The 18,718-nt window shown below is 37.2% G+C and overlaps 1 protein-coding gene across 1 annotated transcript in view; it reads right to left on the bottom strand.

The window, feature by feature from the left end:
• Window positions 1-625: 625 nt before the first annotated feature.
• The window catches only part of PPP3R1 (protein phosphatase 3 regulatory subunit B, alpha), a 57,912-nt gene continuing 39,819 nt past the window's right edge, over window positions 626-18,718 (bottom strand). Inside the window, exons 3-6 of the mRNA XM_022597350.3 lie at window positions 8,829-9,005; window positions 7,701-7,760; window positions 5,987-6,171; window positions 626-824 (exon numbers count right to left, since the gene is read on the bottom strand). Of these exons, the coding sequence (XP_022453058.1) occupies window positions 777-824; window positions 5,987-6,171; window positions 7,701-7,760; window positions 8,829-9,005 (470 nt within the window). The 3' untranslated portion in view covers window positions 626-776. The remainder of the gene's footprint in view (window positions 825-5,986; window positions 6,172-7,700; window positions 7,761-8,828; window positions 9,006-18,718) is intronic.

The raw sequence follows: 18,718 nt of genomic DNA, 5'->3' as shown, positions 1-18,718 counted from the left end.
GAAGTAACAGAATGAGGTGGCCATAAGCTCTGTGCTGTTGCTATATGAACACAAGAGCAGCAGCGCTGAACTATACTTTCTGCTCAAGCAGAGACGTCATCAAAGCTGCGCAGCAATGAGACACAGTCCCTGGAAATATATCACAGGTATAAATAAAGTTACAAACTCCTTTGTTACAAAAATGTAATCAAGGTAAATAATAAGATGTTAACAAATGCTTTGTCAATCTCTCAAAAGAGAAAGGGCAGGACAAGGAAAATAGCTGGCCTAACACCTGGCTCAAATTGTACAATCTTCAATCTATATATAAAACTGTGTGAAATAAAAGTAAGGATGTTGAATGTTCTGCTTGGCACTTTTGTACTCTATCATTTTGCTTCTGAATCAAGTATATTAAATTAAAGCCAACCTACTACACATATAGAAAGCTACATATATCTATATATAAATATTTACATATGTATATATAGATACTTTCTTGTTATAAAAGATGAAGAAAAATAAATTAAAAAGCCAACCCCTTCCCTTTCTTCACCACATTGATATGCTCTTTTCATGCTGCTGTCCTTCAGCTTTAAAGTGCTACACTGAGTTATTGAGAGAATAAGAGTTCAATAACACTTAGTTGGCTTCATGAGGCTCATGTTGGAAAATGTGGCTTCACAGAGAAAAATACTTCCATTTAAATACACAGAGAGCATTGCTGGACGTCTTGAGCAGATCTTCAGAGATGGAGAAGAAAGCAAAAGTGTTGGGTGGTACTCTTTACAGAAGAGTCACACGTCTACCACCATCTTTTTGTGAATATCGAGGCCGCCTACAACCTGCAACAGAGAGAACAAGTCAAACTTGACCAGGTTCGACGGACTCCTTTGTACTAGTCTCACCACCTTACCAAAACTACCGCTTCAAAAACATACTACTTTAGCCATTTCCAGAAGCTGTTGTTTTTAAAAACCTGCATCGCCTTTTGTTAGAACTTTCATGGCTTCTTTCTCCTAGGATAACATTTTCTTGTGTTCTATCACTAGGGCTGGCAGATTTTTCTGTAAAGGGCTAGGCAGTAAATATTTCACGCTCTGTAGGCCATGTATATAGTTTCTCTTGAATTCTCTTCTCCCATTTTTTTTTTTTTTTAAACACCACTTTAAAATGAAAAAACTTTTTTAGCTCAAAAACATACAAAACAGGCCACATGCAGGATTTGGCCCACTCTTTCGTCTGTCGTTTCGACATGGCCTTTAGTAGTTTAATATTAAATGATAACCAGACGTTACCATAAAAACTGTCAGAAACCAAATGCAGGCTTCACTTGTCAGTCTGTTCTACAATATATCAGAAAGTAATAAATGAATAAAATTTTCTGCACATTACTTTCCCATGGAGTCAAATACTTGTAAAGTTGTTACAGACACCTCAGTGAATACTGACATGGCCATGTGAAGTGCAATTACCTGTATTATTATTTGGGGCATAAGTTTTATTAAGTATAACCTATATAAAGAAAGTAAACCATAAATGTTCACAGCCTGATGAATTTTCAGAGCGAACACCCAAGTAAACAGCAGCCAGGGAGGGCATCACTGGGGCTCTTCCGTGGCCCCCTTCCCGCACTGGCCACCTCCCTCCTCCCAAGCCATCGCCCGCCAGAGGTGGTCACTATCATGATTTAACACCACAGGTTACTCTGGTCTGCTTTTATACATTTTATAAATGAAATCTTTTGGGTCTGGCTTGTTTCACTCAGCGTTGTTTGTGAGATTCATCCATGTTGTTCTGCATAGCTACATCTGTATTATTTTTAAACCTTAAAAATTTTTTTTTGAAAAAGAAAGCTTAAACAGCCAGCTAGTTCTACAACTTCTGTTATGAAAACAGCAGTTTGCTATCCTGCCCTCAAATTTCGTTTTACTTAGAGGCAATCATTTAGAATTTTCAGCTGATTCTCAGTATTTACCTATAGGTCTCCAAGTAACACCCCTACATTGCTTTTTCTTGGATTCAAAGTTTTAGGCATCATCCACTGACTTCCCACCACAGAAGATGAAGATTATACTCTCACACACACCTCTCCCTTCTGTCTCCTACCACGTATACTTCCCACCTCTCCCACGCTTCAAATAATTGTATCTTTTTTTTTGATTAGGCAGAAATTCAGCATTTTATTTATGACTATATAGAATACTACTTACAGCAGAAGAGAATTGTGTACTATAGTTACTTTTTCTTTCCTGCACATTTGTTTTGCTACAGTTAATAACTGATCTTTTTCTTTGCCAGGTGTTCTATGTATTTATCATTAATTCAACCCTAAACTTTCTTCTAAACGCACTTAAATATATTATGTAATTCTATCAATTCGACTGTCTTGAAATCACTCCCAGAGCTTTCCAACCTGCTCCAATCCAGGCCTGTCATCTATGGATCCTCCTTCACCATCATCCTAGAGATTTCCTTCTTTCATGGTGGACCTTCTGCTTCCTGGATCCCACACTGTCTTCTTTTTTTGATTTATAACCTTTTTATAGTGGGAGCACAGCCTCTAGTAGTTTCCCAAAAAGGGAGGCCTTGCATACCTGAAAATGTCTTTACTTCTACCACCTAGTTTGAGTTTATTGAGAGTTCTCACTTGGAAATAACTGTTCCTCAAAATTGTGAAGGCAATGCTTCCACTGCCTTCTAGTTGCCAACTCTGCTGAGAAATTTGCCACCATTATGACTCTTTGTATGACACCCTTCCCCTCCTACCCCTCTACTTTAGCTCTTTGCAAGTTTGTAGAACCATCTCTTTGCTTTAAACTTTCATGACAATGGGCCTAGGCCCACATTTTTATATACTATGCTGGGTACTTGGTAAGTCCTTTTGGTCAAAGAAGCTCATTACTTTTGATTCTGACATATTTTCTTGATTCATTTTAGACATTTCCTTCCCTGCATTTTTTTTCTGGACCCCTAGCATCTGGGTGTTAGACCTCCTAGAATGTATTTCAAAGTTTAAATGTCCGAGAGCTCTTTTATATATTCTCCAATTTTTGTTTCAAAAATCCAATATATTATATCCCTGAGGATAACCATGACAGATTTTTGTTCTACTTTGAAAGTTGTCACTGGCCTTGCATAGCCTGCGTCTCCAAGCTTCTTTTTCAGGTGTGATCTCATCTCTATAATCCATTTTAGAGGCTTTCCTTGAATGTCTGGTGATCCGTGGCTCTCTGCTCCTGTGGAAAGGGCACTAGATCCTCCACATACAAAGTGGGGCTGTTGACTGTGGACTGCACTTTGAGTGATCAGTTAAGACCGTATCTGGAGATCAGATTTCCCAAAGAGGGCTGTCCCACCTCTTGCCTGGAGGGTACAAGTCTAGCTGCCAGGGAATCAGGTTAGGGAACTGAGCCTTTCAGGGATTCCACCTTATAAACCAAGATACTTCTCAGCTTTCCAAGTTTCTAGCTTAGAATTTTTACTCTTGTCTGCTAAACCAATTAACCATTCAACTTTATAAGTTGCCAAATCTAGTTAACTATCCTCTCTGCTATTCACTTGGCCCTTGTGGGTTTATAACCTTTTCTTTTTAACCGATTTAATTTCAGTGGAGGTTTGAGAGGAAGCAAAAGTAAATAGATGTGTTCAGTCCACCAACTTTAATCCTGTCACTGATCATTTATAGTATTTGTGCATGGTAAAGTATTCTGAAAATGTTAAAGTAGGTATGTAGTATGTGATCTTATTTAAAGTAACTTCCTTGGGACTTCCCTGGTGGCTCAGTGGTTAAGAATCCGCCTGCCAATGCAGGGGACACAAATTCAAGCCCTGGTCCGGGAAGATCCCACATGCCATGGAGCAATTAAGCCCATGCACCACAACTACTGAGCCTGCGCTCTAGGGCCCATGAGCCACAACTACTGAGCCCATGCACCACAACTACTGAAGCCCATGCGCCTAGAACCCACGCTCCGCAACAAGAGAAGCCACTGCAATGAGAAGCCCACGCACCACAACGAAGAGTACAGCCCGCTCGTCGCAACTAGAGAAAGCCCGTGGACAGCAATGAAGACCCAATGCAGCCATACATACATACATACATACGTAAACTGTCCTTTCTCTTTCACTGTTATAGCTTAAGAAATCAGAATAAAGAGAAATCAATGAAGCCAAAGTTAAGAGCTTGATAAATGTTCCAAAAAGTTGGCTTAATACACAAAACATTTTTCTTCATTCCTGAACTATGCCCTCCAAAAATACAAGTAAAGGCAATTTATCACAAAATGCTGAAAAACAAACTCAAAGCTTAGCTTATGTCTTCAGTGTAAATGGTATCATTTCTATACCTAGGGATGTATTTTAATTTCCTTTCACTGGTAAGTGATTTACATGCAAGCTTGAGTTTATATTTACTAAATGCAAGTAGTCTTCACTTATATACATCCTTTCCATTAACACTCCAGTCAAGAGTTTCTCTGTTTTGTGTTGTTCCCTCAAGTCTTGGAATTAATTTTTTTTCCTTCTTTCGAAAACTGGCTGCTACCTATGATGCCGCTACCACCATGGTCTCCAGGTCGCACACAATGCGACGTCCGCCCACGGGAGTCCTTCAGCAAGTACTGGCAACAGTGAAGGAGGAAGGACTTCCCTGGTGGCGCAGTGGTTAAGAATCCACCTGCCAATGCAGGGGACACGGGTTAGAGTCCTGGTCCGGGAAGATCCCACATGCCGCGGAGCAACTAAGCCCATGAGCCACAACTACTCGGCCTTCGCTCTAGAGCCCATGAGGCACAACCACTGAGCCCACAGGCCACAACTACTGAAGCCCAAGTGCCTAGAGCCTGCACTCTGCAACAAGAGAAGCCACCGCAATGAGAAGCTCATGCGCCGCAACAAAGAGGAGCTCCCGCTCGCTGCATCTAGAGAAAGCCCGTGCACAGCAACGAAGACCCAACGCAGCCAAAAATAAATTAATTAATTTATTAAAAGAACAGTGAGGGAGGAGACACAACGGAGGGACAGGACACAGAGCAGTACCACCTGGCATGGGTTCCAAATCTCAAGGCTCAAGCCTATCTAACATCTTCCAAAAAGACCTCGAGTGTTCTTTAAACTAGAGCACCACCCTACTTTTTGAAACAAAATGCAAAGATAGTATTCCCTTGAGATGAAGAAAGATCCTTAAAGGATCACGTGAACTTCTACTTAAATGCTGAAGTAGATACTTAAGTCCTTATATAACACACAAACAAAGTAATTTGTTTTCCCTGGTGTCATCTAAGTAAAAAATGAGAAGAAGAGGAGGGAAGTCTTTTATAGAAAGATTTCCCAGTCATGACTGAAATTTTTCAAAACTTTTTCTTTGTTATCTTTGCCTTTCCTTTGCATTGCTCAGTATCTCTAGCTTACAGTTAAAACTGCTTTTAACACATCAAAAAGTTAGTATCTTTGCTTTAGGGGCAGGAGTAAAGAAGAGAAGCAGTACACTGGAAGCTAAGCCGTTGCCCCAGTTTCCACCTAGAGCTAGTTGTCGAGGCCTTCCCACAACTGTAGCCCCTGCCTCTGTGGAGCCCTTGCCCCAGATTACAAGAACTACCCATCAGTAGCTCAGAAAAATAAAATCACCTTTTTACAAGGCCTAGCTGCTGAGTTTAAGACGGACAGGGACTCCGTTTCTGTCGTCCTCATGAAACCAAGCCTCTGGATTCCTAGCTGAAACTCATGAACTCATATTTCCCACAAAAGTATTTTCAAACCACCTAGCTGTTCATTTGGGAGGCTACCAATAGTAAGTAAAAGTTACTAGTACCATTCTTGTGGCATTTTATCAGACAATCACTGAGAATAAAATCAGTAACAATTACAACAAAGAACATTTCAAAACCTTGAATATGGAGCAATTAGGCAAAATCAAAAGTAGAAATGTCTAGGGCAAAATAAAGGAATCCTCTAGTAAGTGGTATTAAAAATGTTTTCATGAAGTGTAACTAATGAATGTACTTACAGCACAGAATTCTTCAAAGGATATTCTTCCATCTCCATCCTTATCTGCATTTATTATGGTTTTGTCCACGATTTGCTGTAACTGTGTATCTTTCAGATTGTTCCCCACCATCATCTTCAGCACCTGGAAGAGTTCCCCATTGGAAATATAGCCGTCTTTATCCATGTCATAGATACGGAAAGCAACTAAAAAGAGAGTAAGGAAAATCAATGGCAAAATCAAAGGCAATCACAAACGAATACTTTCAGTGAGAGAGAGAACAATAAGCTGCCAAACAATTAGAATTCTACTATGAGGACAGCTCCTTCCTACACAGAGATGTCTTTAGGTGAAAATGGTTAAGAGTATATGGGCTATGGGACTTCCCTGGTGGTCCAGTGGTTAAGACTTCACCTTCCAATGCAGGGGGTGGGTTTGATCCCTGGTCAGGGAGCTAAGATCTCACATGCCTCATGGCCAAAAAACCAAAACATAAAACAGAAGCAACAAATTCAATAAAGACTTTAAAAATGGTCCATGTTGGGCTTCCCTGAATCCGCCTGCCAGTGCAGGAGACACGGGTTCGAGCCCTGGTCCTGGAAGATCCCACACGCCGCGGAGCAGCTAAGCCCGTGCGCCACAACTACTGAGCCTGCGTTCTACAGCCCGTGAGCCACAACTACTGAGCCTGTGTGTCACAACTACTGAAGCCCGCGTGCTAGAGCCTGTGCTCCGCAACAAGAGAAGCCACCACAACGAGAAGCCCATGCATTGCAACAAAGAGTAGCCCCCACTCGCCGCAACTAGAGAAAGCCCACGCACAGCAATGAAGACCCAATGCAGCCAAAAATTAAAAAAAAAAAAAAAAAAAAAAAGGTCTACATTGAAAAAATCTTAAAAAAAAAAAAAAGTGTATATGAGCTATGGAATCAAGACTGCTTTGGCCAATTAGTGTAGCCTAGTGGTAAGTTATTTACCCTTCCTAAGCTTCATTTTCTGCACATATAAAATTGGGGCTAATAATAGTTCTAACCTCTCAGGTTCTTGACAGTACCGAATGAGATAATACACAATCAAAGACAGCAAATGCTATTACTATTATTCTCATTTATATCAAAAAGAGTTCGTTTGCAAAGGATGTTTGCATATAGCCTGCACCTCAGAGAACTGTTATAAATACAACGTCTCTCTAGTTAAGAGCTGAATGTTTTAAAAAGATATCAGATGTTCCCTATGATAGAGGCAGCCTACATAAACCAAAATAGTGGACTTCTGGCTAAATAATTCTGAATACAACAAGTGTAAATGAAGTTAACCTAATCATATTAGAGCATTTCTTCTCACTTTCATGCCAACATTTTATAATAACTATAAATGGAATATAATCTTTAAAATTGTGAATAACTATATTGTACACTTGTAACTTATAAAACACTGTACATCAACTATACTTCAATTTAAAAAAAATCTCTTATCTAAGACATGTAATTCATATGGCTGTAGAAGGAAATTCTATTTTCCTTCTATCCAACTAAAAGCAACAACGACACATCATTAAAAAATGCAAACTGCAAATGTCCAGAAAGGATTTTCTCCAGAATGTAAAATTTTTGTTATGTTTACTAAGGATCTAGAATAAAAGACATCTTTTAGAATATTTTAAAAGGAGGTTATAATGCAGTATGGGGTAGTGGTCTTAAGAGGGAGAATGAACTCAGTGAAGAGAAATACTTACACCTCAACTTCTGTTCCTTATCTCCTTTGACACTGAACTGAGAGACTCCCTCAATGAACTCTGAATAAGAATAAAATATGTTTACAAATCAGAAGTTTCAATTTTTTACAAAGAAAAACAACACATACCCACATACACACACACACACACACACAAACCCCTACAGGTTCACAAAAAGATATTTTCTTGCTGCAAAAGAAAATATTACTAGCTGTGTTTAAAACTGAAAAAATTTGAAACTTCGCAACAAACGAGGTTCTAGATATATACATTTTAATCTGAACCTGGAGTTCTCTAAAGTCAAATCAATTTAAACAAATACTTACGCTACAGAGCATAACACTCAAAAATAAATATTCTTTAAGCTATTTAACTCTTTTTTCTTAGAATATGACAAAAGGAGGCTTTAAAAAATTTACATTGTTTGGCATAAAAAAAAAAATTTTGGATTTCTGGCTCCAAAATTCAGAATCATTTAAATAAACTGTTGGATGTTTCATTAACAAATGGTCATTTTTCTTCACTGCCTGCTAAACACTAAATCATACCCAGTTTTAAAGCCCTTCACTTATAATCCAATTCCTCAAACTAAAATAACAAAATCTGTTGATTCCCTGGTGAAATGAAATGTTTATTTACTTTAAAGTGTAGAATCATATGGTTAATATTAGCAAAAGCACTACTGTCTTTGTAAAATCTTAGATTCACTAAATTAATCCTTTCTATGATGAAACTCATATCCTTATTACTTCTGCTTACTTTTTATTGCTGACTTAGTATTAAGTCTCATTCTTTTATAAAAGGTTTTAAAAATGTAGCTTCTAATATTATAAGTTTCCCTAAAGTGAGACTAATTTTCGAACAACAAAAGAAATTCTAAATCCCATTTTTCAGATTACCTTAAAGGGCAATTTGATCATTTACGACCCCAAAAGTAAAAGATCTTATTAGCCCATTAAGGTTCATATATCACAGATTTTGAGGTTTTAATGTAATCTATCTTTATAAGAAAACCAGTAATACACATTCAAGAAAAACTGAATTTTTCAGACATTTTTGTACACAGAGCTGTAAGACGCTATTCACAGATTATCTAACTGGTAGTTTAAAAAAAAACTACTTCCTTACCTTTAAAGTCTACTTCTCCATTCCCATCTGTGTCAAATATATCTATTACTCGCTGTACTAAGGGATTCTGTTGTAACTCAGGCAGAGACATGAACTCTTCCACACTCAAAGAACCAGAATTGTCCAAATCGAGCTTCTTAAATCTCTTTCCTAGCCTTTTAATTTCATCAGCATCAACTAAAAAGCAAACAAAAAGAGGCAGCAAGATTTACCAAACGATTTTGTGACAATTATAGGAAAAAAATTCACCACTTATCCAAGAGTTTAATTTCCAATTTAAAGAGTTGCATATACGATTGACTAATTTCTTATAACAAAGAAAATATATCATAAAATTTTTTTGTTACCCTTTTGTTTGTCTGCACCTGCCATAACATACAACCAACTGTAGGCTGAGTAAGATATTACAAGATTAACACTGCTAAGCTGATCATGGCAGTCAGGTGGTTCCTACCAGGCAGACTAAATCAATCTCTGTGTACCAGGCACTCTAATTTTCACTTATCTTGTAAAATTTTAATTTAGTTTATTTCTAGCAGTTCATCGTTCAAAATTTGAACATGGTTTGAACAAAGTTCAATATTCAAAGCCTCCCTCCAACGTTGCCAGCTTCTTGAATATTCTTCTAAAGATATTCTTTGCAAATATGAGCAAAGAAAACCCAGCATTTTTAGATTTTAATTAAATTTTTAAGAAAAAATTTTATAAAGGTTAAATTTTTAAAGGTTACTATCCGTTTACAGTTATTACCAATATCCTAAAAATCAGGCACAGATCTTTAAAACAGATCCAACCCACCTTGGCAGCACCATTAAGTGCTTCAGCTTTGCACTTCGCACAAGGATATAAAGAATTCCAACTTTTGGCACCAACTTTCATCAAAGATTTTTTTCTGCTACTTGGGATCGTACTCCCTTAAAACAGATGAACAACGAAAAACAAACAAACCTCACCCTTTTGACTCATCTTGTGACTCAGAGATACTGCTTTTCATATGTTTTGCCAAGCTGAAACTCATGTTATTTTTCCACTTTTTGTAAGGATACCTTTGGGAGGATTATCTTTTTTAGTAGTTGGAAGTGCCTACATATTCAATTTACATTATATTATACAAAGTATTGTAATAGTTAATCTTATAGTCATACATATATGTATGTCTCTAAAATTTAAGATATTAAAAACTTAGATATTTTAGTCTGAGTTTATAATATAGGTATATATTATAATAATATAGGTATTACTATGGAATGTTTACATGGAAAACAGCAAATTGAATTGTTGAGACCATACCCAGATCACTGCACCCTTGAATATACTCAGGAATAAATGTGAAATCTAGATGGTTTCTTATTTTAACAAGTGATTTCAAGAATCTTATTAATATTACCACATAAAATAATTAAGAAGTTGCCTTTAGAGAGCTCACGTTGCTACAGTAAATTTAAATAAATATTTCCAACTGGACATATTAACGCTAGAGAGTATATAATATTAATAGAGATAGAAAGGTTGCTTATTCATTCATCATCTTCTCAGATGAAGAAACATTAACCACCTCTCTTTATTATACATATATTTTTTATCATTTAGAAAAAAAGAATGTAAGAGATTCCCAACAGTAGCAAAGAGATGCAGGCCTCTGGCTCTTCAAGCACTGTTATTACTATACACACACACCAAGCTGCTACTCCACTGTTAGGTGATTTTGAGGTTTCTCAGAATGAAAAGGAAAAGGAATAAGCAGAATGGTAGAAAAATAAATTTTCCTCAAATTTTAGCCAATTCTCCAAATTTGTAAAACAGTAATAAGTAGCAACAAGGCTACTCCTTCAGGAAATTCTTTTAATAGCCACTTTATAAATAATTTATTACCTATTAGTCCATAAACAATTTAAAACAAAATAAAGCAAGTCTTATCAAATCCTCCTAGTGATAATAGTATCTTCAAAGAAACAACTAAATGCAATGTGGGATCCTGAATAGAATTCTGGAAAAGAAAAACTTTCCAGTGTCACAATTTCTTTTTTCCCTAAAATATATAGTTTAACAGTACTGTAAGAATGTTAATTTCTTGATTTTGATAATGATAATTGCACTTTAAGTCTGTGAGATGTTACCATCAGAGGAAGCTTGGGTGAGTGATATTTGGGAACTCTATGATTTTTGCAACATTTTTGTAATTTTTCCTTAAGCCTCCTCCTATTTGTAACAGCTCTTAATTTTTCTCCTTGTGTTTCATGACTTTGAAACTTCTGATCCAGTATTTTGTAAAATATCTCCCAGAGTGAGTTGCTGATGTTTTTTTCATGATTAGAATGCTTTGGGGCAAGAATGCTTTGAGGCAAGAATACCATAGAAACGATATGTCCTTCTCAGTGCGTCATTATCAAGGGGTTCATGATGTCAACATGTCTTTTCACTAGTGATGCTAATTTTGATCACTTGGCCAAGGTAGTTTCTGCCAGGTTTCTCCACTATAAATCTACTATCTTTCCCTCTGTATTAAAATATATTGGGGGGGGGGCTTCCCTGGTGGCGCAGTGGTTGAGAGTCTGCCTGCCGATGCAGGGGACACGGGTTCGTGCCCCGGTCCGGGAAGATCCCATATGCCAGGGAGTGGCTGGGCCCGTGAGCCATGGCCGCTGAGCCTGCACGTCTGGAGCCTGTGCTCCGCAACGGAGAGGCCACAATGGTGAGAGGCCCGCGTACCGCAAAAAAAAAAAAAATACTGGGGGGGAATACTCTGAGACTATTCAAATATCCTACTTTCTCCTCAAACTCTGATCTAATTGGAGCATCATCTAGGTAGGTCTTGTTTGCAAAATTTTATTACTGTGGTATTGCCTAATAATGATTTTCTTTTTCCCTCATTATTAACTGGACTGTTCCCGTCAAAACACAAAACAAAACAAACCTGTCCCCTTTCCCTATTTGTTTCTTTATTCAATTATTCGTATCAGCATGGATTCATGGGTACTTATTTTATCCTATGGGTTAAAATCCAATGTCATTACCTGTTAACCAAATTATTCCAGCTTTCTTCTTTAGGTACTACCTCAAGCTGGCTCCTGGGTGACTTTTCAACAATCCCCAATTTGAGCATTTCCTTATTTTCTGGCACCACAGAATGTTCCATTCTCATCCTGACTATGTATTTCTAAGAAGATATGCCCCAATCTCGTTTGTATGGCAGGATATTTAGAACTATGCTATAGAATGAAAACTATAGATCCCTAATAAGGGATCTTAGAGGTACTGTGGGAAGAGCTCTCAGATATGATAAAATTACCTATGGAGAAACATGTGTTTTTTTTTTTTAATTTATTTTTATTTCTGGCTGCGTTGGGTCTTCGTTGCTACACGTGTGGGCTTTCTCTAGTTGCGGCGAGCGGGGGCTACTCTACTCTTGTCGCGGTGCGCAGGCTTCCCATTGCGGTGGCTTCTCTTGTTGCGGAGCACAGGCTCTAGGTGCGCGGGCTTCAGCATTTATGGTGTGCGGGCTTCAGCATTTGTGGTGCGCAGGCTCAGTCATTGTGGCTCGCGGGCTCTAGAGCGCAAGCTCAGTAGTTGTGGCGCACGGGCTTAGCTGCTGCACGGCATGTGGTATCTTCCCGGACCAGGGCTCGAACCCGTATCCCCTGCATTGGCAGGCGGATTCTTAACCACTGTACCACCAGAAGCCCCGAGAACACATGTATTGAATAACCTTGTAAAGACTAGCACAAGAATAAAGCCTTATAGTGTGGTCAATAGACGCTATTGGGTAGTTTTTCAACATAAAGATTAATTTAAAAGTTTTAAAGTCTTCTGTAAAATTCATCTTCTACAAAAGTAATGACTGTATTTCCAATGTTATCCCAAATAAGAAATCAAAACCACCAGGGGGCGCAGATAAAACCTTCATAAGCAGCTCCAAAAAACTGCCTAATTTTATAACCACCTTGTGATTACACTAGCAGTCTAATATTTATATTCTACACAGAATACTTTTAACAGAACAAAGCAAAGAAAGCTCCCTGTTAATACTGAAAGAGAATCAAAAAGGCATATTATGAAAAATGGGCATATGTGCTGTGTCTTTTCCTTACAAATGAAAAACTTTCATGCACTTTAAAAGGTCTAGATTCTAGAGGTATATCATAATTTTCTAATGCAAGAGGCAACACATGCTCTTGGTGTTTCTAGATTAAAATTATTACACACTTAAAAATTATTAATTATCAAATATACAAGAGCTACACATCAGCACCAACAAAAGAATTATCAAGTTGTAATCAAAACGCTAAAAAGAAACTTTAAACCAACTTTGGGAAATAACTGATATTCCAAAAACGCATTATTAAATATACAATTCTACAGGTTTTGACAAACATATACACCTACGTAAGCAGCACTGCAATCAAGGCAGAAGCACATTTCTATAATCCCAAAATGTTTCCTAAGGTCCTTTCCAGTCAATCACAAACACACCGAACCCCCTCCCCACCACAATCCTAGGCAACCACTGTTCTGCTTTCTGTAACTAAATTCTGTCTAGAATTTCACATAAATGGGATCATAGATACGTACTCTTGCGTCCATCTTCCTTTTCTCATTAAGTTTTTGACATTGATCCAAGTTGTTTCATATGTCAGTAGTTTCTTCCTTTTTATGGCACAGTAGTATATACATAGTCCACTGTACGGATATACTACAATCGGTTTACGCATTCATCTGTTAACAGACATTCCTACTGTTTCGTTTGGGACTATTAGGAATAAAGATTCTAAGAATATTATACTTGTACTTAAGTCTTTTTGTAAACAAATGTTTTCCTGGAATTGCTGGGTCATAGGGTAAGCATACATTTGACTTTCAGAAACTGTTAAAAAGTCTTCCAAAGTGGTGTACCATTTTACACTCCCACTGGCAATATCTGAGAATTCCAGGAGCTCTACACCTCCTTGCCAACTCGTGAAATTGTGAGTCTTTCTAAGTTTAGCCACCCTGCTGGTGGCAGCACTATGCGATTATAGTTTTAGCCTGCGTTCCTCTGAGGATTAATTATCTTGAGCATCTTTTTCATGTGGTTATTGGCAGCTGATCTATCTTCATTTAAGTGACTTCAAATATTGTACCCTTTTAAAAGGTGGGCTGTCTTTAAAAAGTTGTCTGATTCTCTCTTTATACTGATTGGTGCAAGTCCTTTGTCAGGTGTAGGCATTTCAAGTATCTTCTCCCAGCTTACAAGCTGCCTTTAAGGAGCAAAAACCTTCAATTTTGATGACACCCATTTTTTTCTTTTATGATTCATGTTTTACAAATAAACTAAAAATCCTTGCCTATGGTGGTCGTGAAGATTTTCTCTGGTGTTTTCTTCTAGAAGTTCCATAGTTGTGGCTTTTATGTTTAAATTTATGACCCATGTTTTTGTACATAAGTAAGGGTAAACTTTTATTCCAGTTATTTTGTTCAAAAGGCTCCCCCTTACACTGGTACCTTTGATGTTTTTGTCAAAAATCAATTAACTGTATAAAGTAACATGTTGTACACCTTAAATTTACACAATGTTACATGTCAAATATCCAATTAAAAAAATTTTTTTAGTCAATCAGTGGACTGCCCTGGTGGAGCAGTGGTTAAGAATCCGCCTGCCAATGCAGGCGACACGGGTTCAAGCCCTGGTCCGGGAAGATCCCACATGCTGTGGAGCAACTAAGTCCATGCGCCATAGCTACTGAGCCTGCGCTCTGGAGCCCGTGTGCCACAGCTACTGAAGCCCGCACGCCTAGAGCCCGTGCTCCACAACAAGAGAAGCCACCGCAATGAGAAGCCTGTGCACCGCAACGAAGAGTAGCCCCCGCTCGCAACAACGAAGACCCAACGCAGCCAAAAATAAATAAATTAATTAAAGAAAAAATGTTTTTAAAGTATACCTGAATAAAAGACTAGAGTTATTTAAAAAAAAAAAATCAATCGAATACACACACACATGGGTTTATACCCTCTACTCTGTTCCACTGATTCATCTTACGCCAGTACCACAGTTTTATGTTTTAGTCTTTAAATCAGGGAACACTGTCCTCACACTTCGTTGTTCTTTTTCAAAATTGTGCCAGCTCTTCCAAGACCTGGGTGTTCCCATATAGAATTAACAATTATTTGGTAATTTTTATTAAAACCCTGCTGAAAACAATTGGGATTGTCTTGAATCTACAGATCAATCTGAGTAGAACTGATACCTTAACAGTATCAAAGTCTTCCAATCTATGAATATGGTACCTCCCTCCATGTACTTAGGTCTTTTTAAGTTTCTCTCAGTGATGTTTCATAGTTCGATGTATAGATCTTACATATATTTGGTTAAATTTACACTTGAATATCCCAATGTTTTTATCCTATTATAAATGGTATTTTTGTCAATTTCATTTTTTTTTTCAATTGTTCACTGCTGTTATAGAGAGATTCCACTGCTTTTTGTATATTGCCCTTGTATCCTACAATCTTGCTAATAAGTTGCCTTCTTATTTCTAGGAACAGGATTTACTACATACACAACCATGTCATCTGAGAATAAAGACAGCTTTACTCCTTCCTTTCCAATCTGAACGTATTACGTTTCTTCTACTGGACTTAATGTACTGGCTAGAACTTCTAGTACAGTTTTGACTACTATTGGTCAGAGTGAAAAACTACTTTTTTCCCCATGGAAAGCATTCAGTCTTTCATCATTAAATAAGTATGATGTTAGCTATAGGTTTTTGGTAGGTGCCCTTTATCAGGTTGATATAGTTCCCTTCTATTCCTAATTTGCCAAGACTATTTATCATGAGTGGCTACTGAACTCTGTCAAACAAATGCTTTGCTACAACTATTGAGAAGATGTTTTTTCTCTTTTATTACATCAATATAGTGAATTACGTTAATTGATATTTCTAGATAAAATCATACTCCTGGGATAAACTCCACCTGACCATGCTTTGTTGTCCTTTTTACATATTGCTGGATTTGACTTACAAATATTTAAGGATTTTTACACATATGTTCATGTTGAATACTGGTCTACAGTCTTCTATAATGTCTTCGGTACTGCTATCAGTATAATGCTAGCTTCTATTTTCTTAAGGATTCTTTATTTTTTTCCATTACATGTTTGCTAGAATTTACCAGTAAAGCCATCTGGGCCCTGGAGTTTTCTTTGTGGGAAAGAATTCAATTTCATTAATAGATATAATGCTATTAAGATTTTCTATTTCCTTTTGTGTCAGTTTTAGGAACAGGCATACCTTGAAGATATCGCAGGTTTGGTTCTAGACCACTGCAAAATAGCAAGTCACATGAATTCTTTGGTTTCCCAATGCGTATAAAAGTTATGTTTACACTATACTGTAGTCTATTACGCAGGCAACAGCACTGTCTAAAAAAAACAATGTACATACCTTAATTTAAAGGTAAATTAAATTATGCTAAGTTTAATTAATAAATTATGCTAAAAATGCTAACCATCATCTGAGCCTTCAGCAAGTCGTAACAGAAACATCAAAGATCACTGATCACACATCACCATAACAAATATGATAACAATAGTGAAAAAATTTGAAATATCGCGAGAATTACCAAAATGTGACAAAACAGACGCAAAGTGAGCAAGTGCTGCTGGAACAATGGTATCAATACACTTGCTTTATACAGGGTTGCCACAGACCTCCAGTTTGTTTAAAAATTTTTAAAAAGCCAAAAAACAGTATCTGTGAAGCACGATAAAGTGAAGTACAGTGAAAAGAGGTCTGCCTGTATTCGTTTTTTCAAGGAATTTGTCTTGTTTCATCCAACGTGTAGAACTTATTGGAATAAAACTGTTTATAAAATTCCCTAGTTATTCTTTTAACATCTGTAGGATCTGTAAGTGATGTCAGTTGTTTCGTTACTAATATTGTTAACTGTGTTTTCTTTCTTTCTTCTAGAATGCTTCTTCAAAATGTGAATGCTATGTACCACTAACTTCCTCCTACCTTAGGTAAAAGATACAGTCAAAAATGATTCACCACCTCAAAACTCACAAAGGCAAATGAATACTGTCCAAAGATGTCACAAAAGAAGCTACACACTTAATCCTAAAAATACATTCTTAGAATTGTCTTCAAAGCTCACTGAGTTTCGGGAGAAAATCTGTAATAGGAAAGCCATGTAACATAAAAAGTTGGAAGAAACCTTGGAGATGAAAAACTCCAGATGAGGATAAAGACCCAGAGAGTTAAGTAAGTTGCTCAGTCTGTAAAGCTTGATGGCAACAGCTGGGCGACAGGATTTCTTGAAATACTTTCCGATCTAATTTCTTTCCTTGTTAGTTACATCAGAAGAGTTAACATAGAAGGTTAGGCTAAGAGATACTAAACACTGTTGTTCCTCAACCTGCACTCTTGGGCCAAGTATGGAGAAAAGGGAATAATAAGAATATTTCCACTTCAGGTAGATAAAAATCAAACAACGTATTTTTAAGATGTTCTCCTACTGGTTTTCCCGCTGAAGGTGTTTGTATTGCTGGTGTTCTTCTCTTTTTGGTTTATTTACATTGTGGTTCAAATGAGAATATGCAATAAGCATATATTTGTAAGATCATAAAAGCACATCTTCAAGTTTTCTCACTAAGTTATTAATAACCCTGGCTTGAAAGTCACACACTTTTTTTCTTTTAACCTAAGTATACTGTGTAGGTCAGTAACATATCTTAATCAAAAGATCTGGCTCTCAAAGAGTTCCACTGTTTTTGTACGTCAAATCCAACCCTAACCCATTATATCACATTCTCCAAGCTTTTCTTTTATCTTTTCCTATGATGTGCTGCAGTTAAACATATTAGTTGCACTTTTCTTTAGCTTTGTTATCAGTCCCCACCACCAACTCCCCCCAAAATATGGTATTTTCACAAAAGCATGCATATTCAAGAGTCTCCTTTTACTTTCAGCCCCATTTAGTCAAAAGACTTATTTATGGCTGCTCAAGAGAGCTCAATCTGGTTTATCGCCAAGAATGTAATACTGCATCCCCAGTCTCTGCTTTTTTCCCTTGCTGCCTTGCCTTTTACCCTTAACATTAAGAAATTCCAGCATACAATTTATATAATGACTTTTACTTTCTTCTTGATGACATCTTCCACAGACAATTCTGGCTTCTTGCTCTAATTTGAACCGCCTGCTTTCCAGGTCCCTGGCATAGTTGTTATCCCGGGATCTTCACTGGTGTCTTAAGAGATTTAGTTTCTTGGATCTTGTTTCATCTTTTTTCTCTAGCTGCTCCTTCATTTTTCTGGGTACATATTCAAGAACCTATGAAAGGTAAATTTCCCAAGTCCTTACATTTCTGGAAATGTCTTTAATTTGGCCTCTCACCTGAGTAATCATTTGGTTGCTATCAAATGCTAGATTTAGGAACTCAGAACGAACTTTGAATTAACTGCCCTATTGCTTTCTAATATCTATTGCTGCCGCTAAGAAATCCAATGCCAGTAGAGACTCTTATTCTTTTTGAGGCCAACCTTTTCCCTGTCAAGCAGCTCTTAGGATTTTCTTTTTGCTCTTGGACTTTTAGAACTACAAGAGAGGTTGACACCAAATGGAGATCTTTTTTCATCTAAACTTCCCGAGTATCAGAATGCTCTTTCAATCAGAAGATACGATTTTTTAGGTGAAGAAAATTTTCTCCTACTATTTCACTGATTATTTTTGCTTTTATTTCATGTAATATAATTTTTGAGATGTCTTTTAGACAGATGCTATTACATTCTGTATTTGTTCTTCAAGTTCCTCTTTTCTTGCGTATTTTTCCATCTCTTTTGCTCTAACATTCTGAGGGAGATCCAAGAATTTATACTTTTGCTAAATGGCTAGCTAGGCTTTCTTAAACCAGCTAAA

This window comes from Delphinapterus leucas, chromosome 13, assembly GCF_059928025.1.
Source record: "Delphinapterus leucas isolate spDelLeu-1000000601 "Yukka" chromosome 13, BTC_Dleu_Yukka2, whole genome shotgun sequence".
NCBI lineage: Eukaryota > Metazoa > Chordata > Mammalia > Artiodactyla > Monodontidae > Delphinapterus > Delphinapterus leucas.
The sequence above is the reverse complement of the archived record's forward strand: the minus strand, read 5'-3'. Positions and strand labels throughout refer to the sequence as shown.